At 40.0% G+C, this 21,031-nt stretch overlaps 1 protein-coding gene across 1 annotated transcript in view; it reads left to right on the top strand.

Annotated features, from left to right (window-relative positions):
• The window catches only part of dnah9l (dynein, axonemal, heavy polypeptide 9 like), a 242,026-nt gene that overhangs the window by 49,386 nt on the left and 171,609 nt on the right, over positions 1 to 21,031 (top strand). Inside the window, exons 19-26 of the mRNA XM_052029683.1 lie at positions 6,121 to 6,207; positions 6,321 to 6,479; positions 7,971 to 8,054; positions 8,134 to 8,292; positions 8,409 to 8,531; positions 8,615 to 8,737; positions 10,399 to 10,623; positions 10,874 to 10,965. Coding sequence (XP_051885643.1) covers positions 6,121 to 6,207; positions 6,321 to 6,479; positions 7,971 to 8,054; positions 8,134 to 8,292; positions 8,409 to 8,531; positions 8,615 to 8,737; positions 10,399 to 10,623; positions 10,874 to 10,965 — 1,052 coding nt within the window. The remainder of the gene's footprint in view (positions 1 to 6,120; positions 6,208 to 6,320; positions 6,480 to 7,970; positions 8,055 to 8,133; positions 8,293 to 8,408; positions 8,532 to 8,614; positions 8,738 to 10,398; positions 10,624 to 10,873; positions 10,966 to 21,031) is intronic.

Raw genomic sequence — 21,031 nt, 5'->3', positions numbered from 1 at the left:
AATATTAATTAATAACAAGTTATGTAAAGTTTTAATTAACATGCATTTTGCCTCTTGACTTCATAATTACCTTTGATCTAAACTGAGGAAAAGATGAACTAGAAAAGCCAACAGAAAAACAAAAATCCCCTCCTTTGTCTGGATCTACATGCCACATCCTAATCTTGTATGGATCGTGTTTTATACAGTTGATGAAATCTTTTTGATGCGTTTCAAATGCAAAGCAAATTCTTTTAGTCAGTACAATATAACTCAATGAAGCTTTTGAACCTTGCTGGGCAGATGTGACCACAGTCTCAGTGCCCTGTAAGATTAAAATTGTTGTAAGTAATTAATTGCCACGTGATGTTTTGCATTGGTTTCTGCATATGATTTGAGGCAAGTTATGTTGCATGAATAATTCGGTTTTGCATGCTGTCCTGAAGGCAGTAAAATGTTTTGCCCTAACAATTGTTGACAGAATTTTTTGGGGGAATTTAAATTAGGTCTGATTTATGCTAGCTTCAACTTCAGAATATGGTAATTTATGAATCCATCAACTTAACAAATTTGCATAGAGTGCCAGCCCTGAAACTTGATGGTGTTGTTTCCATGTGTAAAATTAAACACATCCTAAAAGTAAAAGATGCTCTCTCTATAAGCAATGGGCCCCTTTTGAATCTAATTCCTTTCCTGGGTTGGATGCTTTTGGTTTTAATGAAATGGAAACAACGTTTCAGAGTGGCAAAATAACATGTTGCGGAGCTTCTGTGAAAGCTCAGCCTTCATCAGCATAAATCCCTACTTGGACTGTTACTGGGGGAGTATTATTTGGGAGAGGAAGAACACCAGTTGGCTTTTAGAAACCTGCAGCTTCTGGGAGCAGAGAGTGAAAGGCAGTAGTGTGCAGAAGGGCATTCAACATATTTAAAGGGAAGTTATTGAACAGATCCCTTAGATTTTGCAAAATGAAATAAGTGACACTTACTGAAAAATTGGGCTGTATATATGCATTGCAAAGCTTTATGTGAACTATGAACAAGAAACCAGGTCTGAATAGAAGTAAGAATGAATGGCATTTTTCTATTCCAAAAGTATTGGAGCCTTAATTGTGGTTTTGCTGGGGTTCCAGCGTGATTGGCAGCAGGAAAGGACCCAAAGCCAATGCCTCCTTGCCAGTGAGGCTACAGAAAGATAGGGGGATACATCTGGATGTTAAGATTTTCAAACAAGTTGGTCATTCAGATCAGCTATCAGCCACATAGCCAAGCCTGTACAACACTGTCATAGTCATAGAGAGATACAGCACAGAAACAGGCCCTGTGGACTGAGTCTATACCCACCTTCAAGTACCCATTTTTACACTAATCCTACCCTGACCCTTTTTATTCTCCGCACATTCACGTCAGCTCTGTCCAAAGTTCTTCTACTCACCTACACACTAGGAGCAACTCTCACAGGCCAATTAACATACCTACCTGAATACTTTTGTTAATGTGGGAGGAAACCGGAGCAACTGGAGGAAACGCATGCAGTTCCCATGCCTGCAGATTGGACACCATAGGATCCTTTGATGAATTCAGGCAAAATTATTTAATAAAGAGGACTCAACATAGAGAGTGTGCAGAATGGTTGCTGGTCTTGAAATTACCTTTTAAGAAACTGGGATAGCTTCAGTCAAGGCATGTGCAGGTGTTGGGTAGGCCATAGAGCATAGTAATCACAGTGTTGTATCATGTGGTCACTGAAAGCGACTTTGGTGGGAAATTCTTGGGTCATGAAGGCTTGAAAAACAGAAAAGACTGGTATAACAATGTAGAAAGCTGAAATGGAGGGGTGCTTCACAAACTGGGGTGCTGCAGGCGTACTAGGCACCCCCAAAAATTAACAGTGATTTCTTGCCTTGGATAAAGGCGCACAGTGGTTTGGTGATGACAGGGTTGTTCATTGAAGATTATGATGATTTGGGTACAAATTGCATGTTAATGAACTACAATACGTATGAGCAGTTCTATCGTCTGACTCCACTAGTAAGCTACAGTACTATTTTGTGGATGTACTCTAAGGAGCTCTTGCTAAATTCTCAGGAAAATTTACTGTTCAGAATATGGAAGATGACAATAATGAGACCCAATTACATGCAACTGCCAAATACTGATAGGATAGGGCACTGTGTGAATGCTTCATTTTGAATGTGTGATGATCCAGTGATTTTGCATGACACCCTTAGGTCTGTAGAAGCTTTTGGCGCGGTACATAAGCCTTTTTACTGACTAGTACGGTGGTGTCATTGGATAGAAGCACCACATTGGTATTTGTCTAGGAGGGGAGTCTGTTCTCAGCAAAGACTGGTTCTCAGTGCCCCGCAGGTAGAAGAAAAATCTTGCAAATTAGAGGGGGAAAAAAAGTGTGCTTGCAAAAAAAGTGTCCAACAAAGCAATTTGGCAACTACATTTCGATTATTTGGGGACTATAAATTTACATAAGAACATAAGAAATAGGAGCAGGAGTAGGCTATCTGGGCCATCGAGCCTGCTCCGCCATTCAATAACATCATGGCTGAGCTGGTCGTGGACTCAGCTCCACCTACCTACTTTTTCCACATAACCCATAATTCTCCTACAATGCAAAAATCTATCCAACTGTGTCTTAAATATATTTAATGAGGTAACCTCTACTGCTTCCCTGGGTGGGGAATTCCACAAATTCACTATTCTCTGAGAAAAGCAGTTTCTCCTCATCTCAGTCCTAAATCTATTTCCCCGAATCTTGACGCTATGTCCCCTGGTTCTAGTCTCACGTGCCAGTGGAAACAACTTTCCTGCCTCCATCTTATCTATCCCTTTGATAGTTTTATATGTTTCTATCAGATCCCCTCTCATTCTTCTGAATTCCAGCGAGTATAGTCCCAGGCAACACCATCTCTCTTCATAGGCTAACCTCCTCATCTCCAGAATCAACTGGTGAACCTCCTCTGTACCACCTCCAAAGCCAGTATATCTTTCCTCAAGTAAGGAGACCAGAACTGCATGCAGTACTCCAGGTGTGGCCTTACCAGTACCCTGTACAGTTGCAGCATAACTTCCCTGCTCTTAAATTCAATCCCTCTAGCAATGAAGGCCAACATTTCATTTGCTTTCTTGATAACCTGTTGCACCTGCAAACCAGCCTTTTGCGATTCATGCACAAGCACTCCCAAGTCCCTCCACACAACAGCATGCTGCAGTCTTCACCATTTAAATAATAATCTGATCATCTATTTTTCCTTCCAAAGTAGATGACCTCGTATTTACCAACATTGTACTCCATCTGCCAGACCCTTGTCCACTCACTTAACCTATCTATATTTCTCTGCAGACTCTCCACATCCTCTGCACAATTTGCTTTTTCACTCAATTTAGTGTCATCAGCAAATTTGGATACGGTCCACTCAGTCCCTTCTTCCAAATCGTTAATGAGACCCTGAATGTGACTGTTAATGAGGGGCAGTAAGCTGGACCCTTCTCATGAGTATGCACTGTTGAATATGGACAGAGTCAGAGCTATCTGATAATTAATGCACATGGGTTTGTGTGCATACACTAAGTTATCATTCCTGAAGGTCAGCCCTGAACTTTTCTCATTCCGTAATAGATAAAATGCTGCAAGAGATCTCGAAGTCTCTGTAATCTATATGATATCCTTATTGCCAAAGACGTAGCAGGGCCACCTGAAGGTGCTGGGGAAGGTACACAGCTGGTTACAAAGATAATACACAGCTGAAATGGAATAAGTGTACATTTATGAGGCCTATAGTTTTTTATTTAAAGTTCATAATCAATAAGAATGGACGGAAACTTACTTGGGGAAAAGGTGGAGTTTGCTTTGATACAAAAGAGGCTATTAACATTACTGAGTTTTGCTCATCCATCAGGTTACTTTTCTCATTTCATAATAGATAAAATGCTGCAAGAGATTTCGAGGTCTCTGTAATCTATATGATATCCTTATTGCCAAAGACATGTAGCAGGGCCACCTGAAGGTGCTGGGGAAGGTACACAGCTGGTTACAAAGACAATGCACAGCTGAAATGGAATAAGTGTGACTCTAAGATTTTAGAGTTTGGCCACTATGTGGAGTTCCCTTTCACAGATTGCTATACAAAGATAACCCCTCAGTCTGAGTAGTGGAGAGCTTATAAGCTATGAGGAGCCTAGCTTAGCAGCAGATCTTTCCTGGTCCACTGTGACTTAAGAAACCGTTATGGCTATCACATGAAGCCTCCAGCTATGGGGTGATTGTGGTTATTACCCACAGGAGCTACTTTCCATGAACTACATTTTGCACACTCTTCATGCACCTTACCTTCTGTTGAGAAAAACTATGCACAAACTGAAAAAAGAGGCTCTGGCCATAATTTGTGGAGTTAATCAACTTCAGAGATTTCTCATTGGCAGGTATTTCATTCTGGTCACAGGCCATAAACTGGTGGACCAAGGTCAGCCGTTCCATCAATGGTGGCTGCGTGGTTACAATGATAGCTGTCTTGTTGTCACATATGGACTGCTATCTTGAGTGCTGTACATTGAAACAGAATGCTACAGAGGATGGGCTATCATAGCTTCCTTATGAGAAGTTGGCAACTAATTTGGGACAGGGCATTTTTTAATTTCAACAAGTTGTCAACAGTTTTTCTGTGACAACTTGTACAGATGATCTTCTGAGGCTAGTCTGTGAGTGTTTCTTGTCAGGTGAAGTGAATCAGACGTGAGTAATGAGATTCAACCTTTATTTAGAAGGTGGCATGAGCTTTCAATGAGTCAAGTTTGCTTGGAGTGGGGCCACATATTGATGATTCTGAAGGTACTACAGACACACATACTGAACGACATTTATGTGCAGTAGATGGGAATTGCTTGCATGAAATACATGGCCAAATACTACGTGAAGTGGCTTGGGATAGATTAGGGTATTGAAAATCTGGTGAAGCTATTGTTCCTTGTCCTTATCTTAGTCCTCTGGAGAGCTAATACTTAAGCAGTCCTGCAGGCCACTTGTGTATAGTTGTCCTCCCTCAAACCTATCCTGTATTGTCTATGGAGCGCCAGTAGGTAAGCTGTTGGCCACAGGTACAAGATGGATATTGTCACTATTCATTATCTTCCTGGTCGTCATCAAGTGTTTGGGCAGTTGGAAGTTCATGGGTATCTGAAAGAACAAGCAAAGGTATAGTTGTGGGAACAGGTTAGTTTGCTTTCACTTTTCTGTATGTTATAAATAAGAGAAAAAGATAGGATGAGGGAGATGCTGGATACCGAGTCAAGATCAGGTCAATCTGGTAATGATTTCTTTCGCACTGTGATTCCAGTGCAGACTTTCTGGTGTAATCTAGCTTCTTGATCATTTTGTTTAATAAGAGCCAGGTTATATGGAGACCATATTTTTGTCATGGTGAATGTAAATGAAAAGCAAATAGAATTCTAAATTATATAGACTGAAATTAGACTAACTAAAAATTGAGGTTATATTATATATTTAGTTTTTTTTTACATACTGTAAAGATTTAAGATAAAGATGAATAGGAGTTGAATATAATTTGAAATAGTTAACAAAGTCATCTTTCAAATGTTAAACAAGTAGTCTGGGTTTTCTCGAATCAATACGAAGGATTGGGACATGTTCGGCACAGCTTTGTGGGCCAAAGGGCCTGAATTGTGCTGTAGTTTTTCTATGTTTCTATCATCCCCTTCAGTCATTTTGACATAAAACTTTTACCTAATTTCCTGACAAATTCCCTGTCTTCAAGTTAATGTAGTTGTTCACCTTTCCAAAATTAATCATATTTATTGCCTGTGGTCTTTTCCTTCTTCTGTTCTCAATCTTCTATTGTTTCTTCTACTCCAGTAACATTACACGCAGTTACTGTCACTGGTGCGTTGAGCTGCCAGCACTTCTGTTGTAAACTAAATAATGGAAAAGTTGAGCAACAATTTGGTGAAAGCCTTATTGCTCAGAAACGTTATCTTCATTGGTGGAACTGAAGGCATTGCATTAATATCTGTATTGTAAGATGTCTCCAAGATTCAGTTTTTTTAAAATATGACCCTTAATCAAACACATGTGATAAACAAAATACCAACAGTGGTTTTATTGCTTCTTCAGGAAGATCAATTCAAGTTCAGAGAGCAATTTAGAAGTGAAGCTATTTTTAAGTTTGATGCAGACAACCCTTACGCACATTTAGATAAGGTGAGCACACTTCTGACAAGTTACTTGTGTTTTATTGATTGTTACTTGCAGTATACTAATTGTTCTGGACATATGGCTGATGCAGCCTGATTTTTTTTTCTTGTATGCTGTAGGCACATTGGCATATTAGTAAGCTTGAAGCAGAAATGCAGAAACTTCAGGAAGCAGCTAAGCTATTTGAAGTGAACATATTAGATTACAAACAGCTGAAACATTGCCGTTCAGATATTGTTCTATTGAAGTCTATATGGGACTTGGTTATTTTTGTACAGGTAGGTTTAACATTTACTCCTGAATTAAGGATTTTGTGAACAAAAATCTTCTCTAAATAGTGTTTTAATAGTAGTATCCCTTTACAACTTAACAATTCAGTGGTGTCAGTACAGTCCTGTCAATTATAGATGAGTTACTCCTAGCAATTATAGATGAGGTACCAAATTCACAACTTTTGGCCATTTTCCATGCAAGGATTCCAAAGTAAATTTTAGTCTTTTTCCCCTAAGACAGTGAAGTGCTGAGATTGGAATGCCCATTTATTTTCATTCTGCAAAAGCTAGTGCCAGAAGCTAACTCTTTTGAGGTTGGGTTTTGTTTACTTAATTGGCATCCCTGTTTGCAACACCCTGAACTGTGAAGGAGCACAGAGGCCAAGATGCTGGCTTCCTGTGTGTCAAAGGATGGGTATCAATGCAATCAAGAGAAAGCCATCTCCTAAAAGGGAGCTCACCAATTCTAGAGGAAGTTTTGGTCAGAAAATTTGTGTTTTCTCATTAATAGGTAAACTTTCATTGTTTTGAAGACTGAAACTACAATGAAGTTGGTGTACTATGAGATATCATTTTCGTTGCCGTTTTGCTAATTTAACAATTATGAAATAAACTAGTTTATTGACTTCCATTTGGCCTCATTTCAGTAAAGAGTCAAGTTTTTTGCCTTTTGGAAGATGAGTGAAGCCATGTGGAATTAGGCAAGCTTGTGATATCCAGTTCATGTTTGTGGCATTTGCATTCTGCAGAGAAAGAAACAAACTGTGGGTGAAACCCAACGGGTCAATCAGGTGGCAGTGGGAGAGGGGTGAAGTTGAGAGATGGTGGCTGGTAGGTGATGGGTAGAGACAAAGAACAGAGGAAAAAAGTGGGGTAGGTGGACTTGGGTGAGGGAGGGCAGGGTGGAGGTAGAGATAGAGACTGGAAGGTATAAGTGGAGACAAGAGGCTGCAGATGACGGAATCTGATAAGAAGGGAAGGTGATATGGGACTAAATGAAGGAGGGATGATGGGCAGATGGAACCAGTTGAGCAAGGAGATCAGAGAGCCAGTAGGTATAGTGTGTGGGTGATGGGCAGGTAGAACCAAGGTGGGGGAGGGGTATGAAACTGGGTGATTGGGGGTGGGCTGGTGGAGAAAAACAGAAGGAGAGAGAAAGGAGCACAGGGAGTGCAGATTACCTGACATTGGAAAAAGCATTGTTCATACCACTGGGTAGTAGACTACTCATAAGTTTTCATTTCTCAACTTATTCAGGTGCCGTTTTAGGGTAAATGCTATCTCACTGACAATGAATTGGGGATATGTCAGTGTTGGGTTCATGGAGCTGTAGTTGTGTAGCAATAAAATATGGCAAATATATTGCGTGAGTAAGGCTGCATAACCATTCTATTGGTCAGGATTTGATAATTTGTTAAGATATATAGGCATGTGCATTATGGTTTTTCTTTGTAATTTTCCAAGTTTCACTGAGTGGTATTCTTTTACTTGTTATAGACCAGCATTGATGATTGGACTAAAACGCAGTGGAAACAAATAAATATTGAACAAATGGACATGGAACTGCGAAGATTTTCAAAGGTACTGTATGTATGTTTGAGTGCAAATTGCTTATAATATACACAACCCTGTAATTTTACTAGCTTTACTCTTCCAGTAGGAGATGAAAGCTCTTGATAAGGAGGTTCGAGTATGGAACGTTTATGCTGGATTAGCATCCACTGTTAAAAATATGCTGATTTCCCTTCGGGCTGTGACTGAGCTGCAGAATCCTGCAGTCAGGTCGAGGCATTGGGAGCAATTAATGAATGCAACAGGGGTAAGACATCAGATTTTTTTTGACTGTCTGTGTAATGTTGATTTATTTTTGCTTCCAAAGAAGCAAGTTTTATTTCTCTTCCCAAAACATTCTGAGCCTATATTTCATTCCAACAGGTCAGCTTCGTCATGGATGCTGACACCACCCTAGGGGACTTGTTAGCTCTGCAGCTGTACAGAGTGGAAGAGGAAGTTAAAAACATTGTAGATAAGGCAGTGAAGGAAATGGCCATAGAAAAGGTAAGGCATATATTTTTGTTATTCTGCTACAACTCTTTGGTACCAGTGTTTAAATTTTAGTGACATTCTTACTGTTTCTTCAGGTGCTGGGAGAGATTAGTCAAATATGGAGTGTAATGGAGTTTTCATATGAAATACACCATAGCACTGGAACTCCAGTGCTCAAGTCTGATGCGAACCTTGTTGAAACTCTGGAAGATAATCAGGTGCAAATTTACTGCCACCTTAATAGGAGAACATTTCATGTCTCGAAATGACTTCATTCTTTTGTTGCGTGGTACAGTTTTAAAATATTTTTAGCTACAGTTTGGAGTGAATTTTAAATACCTATCAGGGCCTATTTAAAAGGTAGAAAGAAACATATCCCTGGGGATTTATAGCTGCGTCACTGCCAATGTGTTCTAATTTTAAAAAAAGCATTTTTCACAATCAAACCTTGGACTTTGTGTCCTGTTGATATTCATATAATTTTGATGCTTGCTCCTTCTGATATGAATTAATGGTACCTTTTGTAAAGCTATTATTTATGATTGTTTTAAAATGAAAGCTTATTGGTAGAAATTAACTTATTTATTGTTAAAGGCAAAAATAAGTGCTTTATTTAAAAGTGGAAGTTAAAAAGTTGATTAATGCAATAAATTATATTATGTGCCAGCTAGAAACACTCAGTGTTTTTGGTTATTATGATGCAAGAGTACTTTTATGCTTTTTGTTCGCAAGTCTTAATACAGCCACCAGAACCAACCTGTGCATGAATTAAATTGTTGAGATTATAAAGCTTTTTTAAAAAAATGGAAGAAGTGAAAGTTTGTATATTTCTTAGGTTCAAGTTTTCTTTCACTATACTAAGCTATTAATATACTTCACATGGCACTGTTTGAGAGCTTGTATTTTTAAGGGCAATATCTTGGCCATGTGCTTCGGATTTCTTTGCTGTTGCATCAGAAATTTAATGAAGTGACAGGCCATAATTTGGAATTCTTTTGCATACAAATAGGCTAAAGATGAAGTTAATCTAATAGTGTCAGCAACTTGTATGTATATAGTGCTTTCAACATAGTAAAAATGTCCTAAACAGTAGCATTATAAAATAAAAGAAAATTAAACAAACTGCAGAAGGTGGTGTTGGAGCAAATGACCAAAAGCTTGGTCAACGATTGGGTTTTAAGGAACTTTTCAAACAATAAAAGAGGTAGGGAAGCATAGGAAGTTCAGGACCAGAGTTCGGGGCCAAGGTAGTTCCAATGGTTAATTGGGTTGGAAGAGATGAGGTATGCATATTGGATAACAAGCAGGACCATGCACTCGTCATATAGATAGCAGTGATGCAAAAACACCAGCTTCTTTATGAATGAACAGTAGATGTTTGCACTCACCACGATGTTCAAATCCTGAATGTAGACGCAAGTTTTTAAAATACATTGGGTTGATGTGCCAATTTTTTACTGCTAATTCCATGTAATTGTGTTTTGAGCTGTTTGTGTTTTCAAAACTACACTAATTATTCAGTTTTTTTGCTTAAAATATTAGAACTGAATATAACTGCAGATTTTCTTCATTGCATCACCCACAGCTTTATAATTGGCAAATGAATATATATATTTTAATTTGTAATAAGTAAGAATGCCTGCTATGATCCAAAACTTATGGTAATACTTGACGTAAAGTGGTCACCTGACAAATAATGCCAATTATATTGGAATTATTTAAAAAAAGACTTCCAGTTATGATCCACTAAAACATTTCATAAATTTCCTATTCACAACCTGCTAAAGGCAATAACTGAAGAACTATGCAGCAGTTTGCAGTTTATAACCATCACCAAGGCAAAAATTCTGACCTTTGTCTTCTTCACTGAGATATATAGGTTCAGCTGCAAAACATTTTGATGAGCCAACATGTGGAATATTTCTTAATCGATGTCAGCAGCTGGCAAAAGAAATTAATGATTAGTGATTTAGTCATTTCCATTTGGATGGAAGTACAGCGGACATGGGCTCACTTGCAGAGCATTTTCACTGGATCTGAAGATATCAGAAATCAGCTTCCCCAAGATGCCAAAAGATTTGATGAGATCGATTTGGATTTCAAGGTGCTGCAGATAAGCTATCAGTTTTATATTTTATGTCTTTATGCAATGTCCCATGCTTTGCTTTCTATGAAATTGACAGACAATCATATAATTTTCTTTATAATATTATATTAGAAAGGGTGTTCTCTTATATGGATTATTTATGAGATACAGTTACTGATTTAATAATGGGTAAACACAAAATTTGCTAGCTATTTCTCTCTGTTCTATGTTTAGGCATTGAAACAACTTTTTGTTGTTTTCATTTCAGGACTTAATGTCTTTGGCCATCAAGAATAGAAAAATAGTTGACGCAACAAACAATCTTGGATTATTGGAAAAATTAGAAGCCCTTCAACAAAGGTAGTAATTACTTGTCAGTATTGTGATGGTGTTTCCAATTGTCTATAATAAGGAAGAGTTGGAGTGGTTAATGTTAATACATTCAATAATTACCAGTTGATAGTTTGAAAAGTGTTCTTTTAAAAAAAAATCTTACAGCATTCTTGTACACCCAGTGACTGCCCACACAGCTTAATTTCTTACCAGTATATTAACAGCACAGAAGGAAACCTCTGAGCTAGCATGATAGATGCCTGTCTTCAGCCAATTTGATTAACTCCATCTGATATCAAGAAACAGCTAAAGGCATTAGATGCAGCAAAGGCTGTGGGCCTTAACAACATTCCTGCAATAATACTGAAAACATGTGCTCCAGAATGTGCTGCACCCTTGGCCAAGCTGTTCCAGTACAGCTACAACACTCACATCTACGTAACAATGTGGAAACTTGCCCAGGTATGTCCTGTCCACAAGAAGCAGGATAAATCCAACCTGGCCAATTGCCTTATCATTAGTCTACTCTCTTCCATCAGTGAAGTGATGGAAGGGATAATCGCTAGTGCTATCAAGTGGCACTTGCTTAGCAAGACTCTAAGTTCAGTTTGGGTTCCAGAAAAGTCACTTAGCTTCTTATCTCATTACAGTCTTAGTGCAAACACGGAGAAAAGAGCTGAACTCCAAAGTGAAGTGAGACCTAGTGCCAAGGCAGCATGGGATCAAGGAGCCCTGGCTAAGCTGGAGTCAGTTGGAATCAGGGAGAATACTTTCCACTGACTGGAATTGTTCCTAGTACAAAGTTGTGGTGGTTGGAGGTCAGTCATTTCAGCCACTGGACATCGCTGCAGGAGTTCCTCAGGGAAGCGTCTGAGGCCCAGCCATCTTCAGCTGCTTAATCAATGACCTTTCTTCAAATGTAAGGCGGAAGTAGGGTTGTTAGCTGATTGCACAATGTTCAGCACCATTTACAACTCCTCAACTAATGAAGCAGTCAACATCCAAATGCAGTAAGACCTGGACAATGTCCAGGCCTGTGGTTTTTTAAAAAATTCTTTTAAAATTTTACTTACAGTGTGGTAACAGGCCCTTCCGGCCCAACGAGTCTGCGCCGCCCATTTTAAACCCAATTAACCTACCTGTACGTCTTTGTTATGTGGGAGGAAACCGGAGCACCCGGAGGAAACCCACGCAGACACAGGAGAACGTACAAACTCCTTACAGACAGTGATGGGAATCGAACCCCGATCGCTGGCGCTGTAATAACGTTGCACTAACTGCTACGCTACCATGTGTGTTTGTTGAGTGGCAAACATTTGCGCCACACAAGTGCCAGGTCATGACGATATCCAGCAAGAGAAAATTCAGCTGTCATTCCTTGACATTCAATGACATTACCATCACTGAATCACCTACTATCAATATCCTCCGGGTTACTATTGACAAGAAACTGAACTGGAGTAGCAATGTACCCAATGTGGCTGCAAGAGCAAGCCAGAGGCCAGGAATCCTGTGGCAAGTAACTCACCTCCTAACTCCCCAAACTCTGTCCACCATCTACAAGGTTCAAATCAGGAGTGTTTTAGAATACTCTTCACTGCCTGAATGAGTGCAGTTTCAACACCACTCAAGACTGCTACACCATAGCAGCCCTCTTGATAGGCACCTGATCCACAACCATTCACTCACTCCCACCACCGATGCATAGTAGCAGCAGTTTGTACAATCTACAGATGCAATCTACAATTTGTACAATCTACAGTTTGTACAATCTACAGCAGCAACTTGCCAAGATTCCCTGAACAACTGCTTCCAAACCCACAACCTCTACGAGCTCGAAGGACAAGGGCAGCAAAAGCGTGGGATCACCACCACCTTGAGGTTGCCCTCCAAGCCACATACCGTCCTGACTTGGAAATATATCACCATTGCTGGGTCAAAGTTCTGGAACTCTTGCCCTAACAGCATTGTGGATTTACCCACACCTCAAGGACTGCAGTAGTTTAAAAAGGCAGTTCACCATTACCTTACCATGGTAACTAGACATGGGCAATTAAATACTGGCTCAGCCTGTGAAGCCCACATCCCTTGGATGAATATATTAAAAAAATTCATGCTGGCATTCTGCAAGAGCAATATAGACAGTTTCAATCTTTTGTTCTTTCCAGTCAAGTATTGATCCATTTCCCTTTTGGAAGCTGTGATTGAATCTATCCGGACCATATTTCAGATAATGTATTCCAGATGCTAAGCCCTCTATGCCATGTATAGAGAAGTCAATCTTTGTAATGTGAGTTGCCAATGTAAACTCATTACTCCAAAGGGTAACCATTGAGTTCCCATGGATTATTTAAACTGATCCTTCATTCCCAACTTGCCATTTATCACAACTATTGGTGAAAATGAGAATAAAACAAAAAAAAATCAGCATAGATTTTGAGGATATTGATGAAAAAGTGTCATAGGTAGTCAGACTGCAGTGTTTGGTAAATCATTTAAAAATATTTATCAATATGAACATGACCATTCATATTGGAAAATGTTTGGCAAAAATGGTTTATGAACAGTGTGACAAAATGATGTCAAGGATTTTGTAGACACAAGTAGATGGCTCCATGGCGATGCTCCACTTTATAGACAAAATCTGGGAATATCCTGCAAATCAGGCAAATTTTGTGGAGAGAGAAACAGTTAATTAACGATGTCTCTGTTGAAAGATCATTAACCTGAAATATTAACTCTTTATCTCTCTGCATTTGTTGTCTGACTTGCTGAATATTTCCAACATATACTGCTCTTATTTCAAATTTCCAGCATCCGCTGTCATCTTTTTTGATTCTTAGTTTCCATTATTTCCCTGTCCCTTCTCTAACTTGCTCAACTTCCTTTCTGCAGATCCCTCCCCACCCCACAGTATTTATTTGACTTTTAACTACAGACACTGATATCAGATCAATTTAAGTGAAGGCTGTCCAGATGGAATAGCTCCCTCTTTATGCAGTATCAGTACTCATGCTCCATTGAAACCCATTTTTCCCATGCCACTCTGAGACACATTGATTTCGTATCCATTATCTCAATTTTCACATAGTTCAGGTAGTATTCCTGATTCTGAATGGTGTAGTTCTGCTTTTTAATTTGCCCTAGGTGCTCATTTTGCTTCAAACAAATTTCTTTCTTTGTCATAACTATGTCATTAGTTCCCATGTGGACCAATTTAGATTTCCATCTTGCTTGCTTTCCTGACCCCATGTGCAACCCATGTCCCCCGGTGCTCCATTTTTGAATGCAGACTCTTTCATACGTTAAGCATCTTTTTACATGGTCTCCAGCTGTCAGAATGGTTCCTGTAGTCCCAAGTGGTCTCATTCTTATATGACCCATTCTAATGCACTTGTGTTATTGGCCCTCCTTGATCTTTGCCAGTGTAGCAACACTTCAATTAAAACACCAAAATGTTGTCCTTTTTTGTTGGGCACCTCATAATAAGGACATATATTGAACTATATACTTTGTTCCAGATTTGTAGCTTGTTTTAGAATGTGTGTTTTTGTAAATATTGTAATTTTGTACATCAACTTTCATCCTAAAAACTACTTGGACTTTAAAAACAGACAATATTGGAAATACTCAATAAGTTGGGCAGCATCTATGGCAAGTGAAACAAGATTTCTTTGAAATCTATTGATCTCTTTCTGATTATCAACTTGAAATATTAACTCTTTCTTTCTCTGCAGGTGGTGCCTTTTCTGCTGAATATTTCCAGCATATTTTCTGTGTTCAATTCACATTTCCAGCATCTGCAGATTTTTTTTTGCTTTTTGGTTACTTAGATTTGAAAATGACATTTAGAAAAGCACCAAATATTAATGAAAAAAAAGGTGAAAGTTGAGTTTATTGTATGCACAAGTACATGTACTGCATAGGTGCAATGAAAACCTTGTAGCAGCATCACAGGCACGCAGCATCAGAGGCACAACATTTACAAGAAAAACAAAAATTAAGCAGAGGATGCATGTGACAATATAAACTAATCGTCCTGACTTGGATAACGTACCAAGCCCTGCTGGCATGGCAAAGCACAATCTGACTCAAACTGGTATATTTTATCAGAATATCCTGCAACCCATACCAATACTCTGGTCCTGTTGGGCATAGGTCAGATAGCCAGACCCTATGAAGGCAGAGAGGATTGGTAAGAACACATGACTAATAACTTACCCAAAAATTTGAGTTTCCTGAATTTATTTTGACAATAAAGAGATGTGAGGAGGTGGCTTTCACACGTAAGATAGGCAGTTGGAAGCTCTGCCATTATTGCTGAGGCGCAGTAAGATGCATAGATAGTACTGGAGAATAGAAAGAAAAAACATAAAGATGGAGGTTATAAAAATAGACCAGGGTAAAATCTTTATCTTGTTGAAAGAGGAAACACAAATTTTTGTGAAGCAGTATGCTTATCAGACTAAGGCATGTTTGTTTTGAAGAATGGAATGCAGGGCTTCCCTGGTTTACGAATGACCTGACTTGAGGACATCCAACTTTAAGCAAATTCTCCTATAAGTTATATTAAAAAACATTTGAGATAGGAAAGTTAGTTACAGAAATGAAAACAGGTATTCATTAACAACAAGATACTGTATATAGAACATCAAACATAGAACAGTATAGAACAGGAACAGGCTCTTCGGCCCACGTTGTCCATGCCGAACATGATGCCAAATTAAACTGATCACTTCTGCCTGCACATTATCCATTTTCCTCCATTCCCTGTGTATTCTTGTGCCTACTGTAATAAAGTGCTTCGAGAGGTTGGTTATCGCTAGCATTAACTCCTGCCTGAGCAAGGACCTGGACTCGCTGCAATTCACCTACCGCCACAATAGGTCTACAGCAGACACAGTTTCATTGGCTCTCCATTCTACTTTGGAGCACCTACACAACAGCAAAACACACCAGGCTGGTGTTTATTGATTACAGCTCAGCATTCAGCACCATCATCCCATCAGTATTAATCACCAATCTTCAAAACCCGGGCCTCTGTACCTCCCTACTTGCAACTGGATCCTCAACCTCCTTATCGGGAGACCACAGTCAGTACATGTTGGTAATAACATCTCCTCATTGCTGACAATCAACACAGGTGCACCTCAAAGATGAGTGCTTAGCCCACTGCTCTACTCTACACTCATGTCTGTGTAGCTAAGCACAGCTCAAGCGCCACCTATAAATTCGCCAATGACACCACCGTTGGTAATATATCATATGGCAACGAGGAGGCATACAGGAGTAAGATAGATCGGCTGATTGAGTAGTGCCGCAGTAACAACCTTGCAACTTAACGTCAGCAAGACCAAGGAATTGATTGTGGGCTTCAGGAAGGGGAAATTAGGAGAACACGCACCAGTCCTCCTTGGGTAAGCAGCTTCAAGTTCCTAGGTGTCAACATCTAGAAGGATTTATCCTGGGCCCAACACATTGATGCAATCACCAAGAAGGCACACCAGCAGCTCTACTTCATTAGGAGTTTGAGAAGATTTGGTATGTCATCAAAGAGTCTTGCAAATTTCTACAGATGTACAGTGGAAATCATTCTGACTGGTTGCATCACTGCCCGGTATGGAGGCCGGGACATGTCCTCTTCACGTTACTACCTTCGGGGAGGAAGTACAGGAGCCTGAAGATCCACACTCAACGTTTCAGGAACAGCTTCTTCCCCTCTGCCATCAGATTTCTGAACGGTCCATGAGCACTACCTCATTATTCTTCTTTTGCACTATTTGTTTATTTCTGTAACTTAGAGTAATTTTTCTGTCTTTATGTCTTGCACTGTACTGCTGCCACAAAATTTCATGACATATGTCAGTGATAATAAACTTGATTCTGAGATGTATGCTGGAGAGCATTCTGACTGGTTGCATCACTGCCTGGTATGGATGCTCCAATGCACAGGATCGCAAGAGGCTGCAGAGAGTTGTAGACTCAGCCAGCTCCATCATGGGCACAACTCTCCCCACCATTGAGAACATCTTCAAGAGGTGGTGCCTCAAGAAGGTGGCATTGATCACTAAGGACCCTCACCACCCGTGCCATGTCCTCTTCTTGTTACTGCTATTGGGGAGGAAATACAGGAGCCACACTCAGTGATTTAGGAACAGCTTCTTCCCCTCTGCCATTACCTTTCTGAACGGTCCATGAACAATACCTTGTTATTCTTTTTTTTCCCACTATTTATTTTTGTAATTTATAATAATTTTTATGACTAAGCATTGGGCTCTGCTGCCACAAAACAACAAATTTTATGTCATATGTCAGTGATAATAAGCCTGATTCTGATTCATATGGTTCCAGTAGTTTAAGTATGTGTAGTGTTAGAGTGAGCATAGCAGACATTTGATGAAATGAAAAACCTATAGGAGGTGTTTTCAGGATGATGAGGTATGGATATATAATCTAACAAACGGATACCATCAACAAATCGGGGCAATTTTATTCTAATAATTTCCAGTTCCCAATCCTATTTAATTTGGCTTTGTGAAACTGGTTTCATGGGTGAATCATTGAGTGGACTTCTAGAAATCTACTGCATTAGTATCAATAACAAGTCCTTTTCTTAATGCATTAGAGAATAGAGATTAACAGTAGCTATACACATCCAGGGATACTTTACATCGTTAAATATAAAAATACACTATTGCTGTAGGATTGGGATAAACCAAACCCTGCTGTCCATATCCCAACTCGCACCAAAGTCCCTCTTGCCAATCATTTCTATACTTGCTGACCCTGCACTGACTTGTCGAAAAATTGGTTTACAGGAAGTTCTCATGAGCAGAACCCTTACGTAACCCAGGAACTGCCTGCACTTTAAATTTTTGGGATGGAGTCACCTCCATGGGATCGCTGTGGCTGGAGTGACAACATTCCTTCAGCATGAACCATGTATTTTCCTTCAGGAGAACACCATCCGCTTCTCTTCCTTTTTTTTTCCTTTCTTGTACTCTTTTTTTAAAAAAAACTGAGATTGCCTAAGTCAAAGTTCTGAGCCAAAACCAATGTTGAAGTAAATTACCAGAATTCATTTGTATTGAATTTGTAATTCATTTTTAACACTGTGTCTGGGCAAGATTCAAATCAGTGTTTCAGGGATAAAAGTAGGAGTACATTGATCCATGACGAAAGTTATTTTATCCCCAGCCAATTATTTTTGACTTGATCCTTTATATTCAGTTTTATGCCTGTTCCTGTGTTTTTCCTTTCATATACCACATTTACTGAGCAAGTTCATATTTAATCACTCTCATTTATTCTGGTGCTTAGAAGGTTGTGAGCTGGGGCTTAAATTTCTTACAATTAAGGTTGTCTCACCAATGTTGCTAATTTCACCTATTTGTATTGATTGCATCAGACAGTTTCTTACCGTTATACTGTACTGGCTTACTTTCACCACTCTTGGAAGCAAATGTGTTCAAAGCTAGAAAACCTATAATATTTCACCGTTTTGGCACATTTAATCTTGTGCTAGGAAGTAATAAGCTCAGCCATATGCATAGCCACTTTCTTTCAAAAAATGTTTTTTTCCTCTTAACTTTTTGGGGAAGGATTGAAGATATCCAAAGGAAGATGAGAGTTAAAGAAGCAAATGTATATATGCTGCCATGAACTCATTTATTTGATGTATTATTTTGGTCTGGGACTTGTATCTGTTTAATTTTTGTTTTGTAAGTGAAAACTATTTTAAAGTTCTTGGATAAAATTCTTCCCTTTTGTAATTCAATGCTCTGGTAATATCCTACAAATTGGTGCAGAGGGCAGGGTTTCAGATTTGTGGATCACTGCGATCTCTTCTGGGAAAGGTATGACCTGTACAAAAGGGACTGGTTACACCTGAACTTGAGAGGGACTAATGTCCTTGCGGGCAGGTTTGCTGGAACTGTTGGGGAGGGTTTAAACTAGGTTGGTAGGGGAATGGGAACCAGAGTATTAGGTCAGATGATGGAGTAGTTGGTGTAAAGGTAGATGCATTGTGTGGAGAGATTGTGAGGAAGGATAGACAGTGGATAGGTCATAAACGCAGTCAGTTGGATGGGTTGAAAATGTCTTTAATGCGAGAAGTATTAAGAATAAGGGTGATGAACTCGGAGCGTGGATCAGTACGTGGAATTACAATGTTGTGGCCATTAGAGACTTGGCTGTCGCAAGGGCAGGACTGGCTGCTTGATATTCTTGGGTTTAGATGTTTCAAAAGGGATGGGGAAGGAGGTAAAAGTGGGGTGGGGATTGGCATTGCTAATCAGGGATAGTGTCACAGCTGCATCTTAGAGTGATCGTCCACTGAGTTAGTGTGGGTGGAAGTTAGAAACAGGAAGGGATCAATCACTCTATTGGGAGTATTCTATAGCCACCAGGACACTGAGGAGCAGATAAGTAGGCAGATTTTGGAAAGGTGCAAAAATAACAGGGTTGTTGTCATGGGAGACTTCAATCTCCCTAATATTAATTGGCACCTCCTTAGTGCCAAAGGTTTAGATGGGGCACAATTTGTTAGGTGTATCCAAGAAGGATTCCTGACACAGTATGTGGACAGGCTGACTAGAAGAGAGGCCATACTGGATCTAGTACTAGGCAATGAACCTGGCCAGGTGACCTACCTCTCGGTGGGCGAGCATTTCGGAGATAGTGACCACAACACTCTGACCTTTTACATAGCCATGGACAGGGATAGGAGCAGACAGTATGGGAAAGTTTTTAATTGGGTGAGGGCTAATTACAATGGTATTAGGCAGGATCTTGGGAGCATAAATTGGGAACAGATGTTCTCAGGGAAATGCACAAAATAAATTTGGAGGCTGTTTAGGGAGTACTTGTATGGGGTTCTGGATAGGTTTGTCCCACTGAGACAGGGAAAGATGGTAGGGTAAAGCAATCATGGTTGACAAGAGAGGTGAAATATTTAGTCAAGAGGAAGAAGGAAGCATACTTAAGCTTGAGGAAGAAAAAATCAGGCAGGGCTCTTGAGAATTATAAGGTAGCCAGGAAGGAGCTTAAGAAGGGACTTAGGAGAGCTAGAAGGGGACATGAGAAGGCCTTGGCGAGTAGAACTAAGGAAAACCCCAAGGCATTCTACACATACGTGAGGAAAAGGAGGATAACTGGAGTGAGGGTAGGGCCGCTCAGGGATAAAGGGGGAAACGTATGCCGGAGGTGGAGGAGATAGGGGAGGTCCTCAATGAATACTTTGCTTCAGTGTACACTAGGGAGGGGGACTTGGATGAACGTGAGGTCAGTGCAGAACAGGCTAATGTGCTGGAGTATGTTGAGGTTAAGAAAGAGGTAATGTTGGAGCTTCTGAAAAACATTAGGATAGGTAAGTCCCTGGGACTGGATGGGATATACCCCAGGTTACCTTGAGAGGCGAGGGAAGAGATTGCTGGGGCATTAGCAATGATATTTGCATCCTCCCTGGCCACAGGAGTGGTACCAGAGGATTGGTGGATGGCAAACATTGTTCCTTGTTCAAGAAAGGTAATAAGGATAATCCTGGGAATTATAGACCAGTGAGTCTTACATTAGTGGCAGGCAAGCTATTGGAGAGGATTCTTAGGGACAGGATTTACGAGCATTTGGAGAAGCATAGTCTTATTAGGGGTAGTCAGCATGGCTTTGTGAGGGGCAGGTCATGCCTTATGAACCTAATTGAGTTTTTCAAGGAGGTGACAAAACAAGGTAGAGCGGTGGATGTGGTGTATATGGACTTTAAAGCCTTTGACAATGTTCCCCATGGTAGGCTCATCTAGAAAGTCATGAGGCATGGGATCCGTGGAGACTTGGCTACGTGGATTCGGAATTGGCTTGTCCACAGAGGGCAGAGGGTGGTAGTAGATGGAGAGTATTCTGCCTGGAGGTAGGTGACTAGTGGTGTTCTGCAGGGATCTGTTCTGGGACCCCTACTCTTTGTGAATTTTATAAATGACTTGGATGAGGAAGTGAAGGGATGGGTTAGTAAGTTTGCAGATGACACGAAGGTTGGAGGGGCTGTGGATAGTGCGGAAGGTTGTCGTAGGTTGCAATAGGATATAGACAGGATGCAGAG

The sequence above is a fragment of the Pristis pectinata genome, chromosome 1, assembly GCF_009764475.1.
Source record: "Pristis pectinata isolate sPriPec2 chromosome 1, sPriPec2.1.pri, whole genome shotgun sequence".
Taxonomy (NCBI): domain Eukaryota; kingdom Metazoa; phylum Chordata; class Chondrichthyes; order Rhinopristiformes; family Pristidae; genus Pristis; species Pristis pectinata.
Note: the sequence above shows the minus strand (reverse complement) of the source record. Positions and strands in the feature narration are given on the sequence as shown.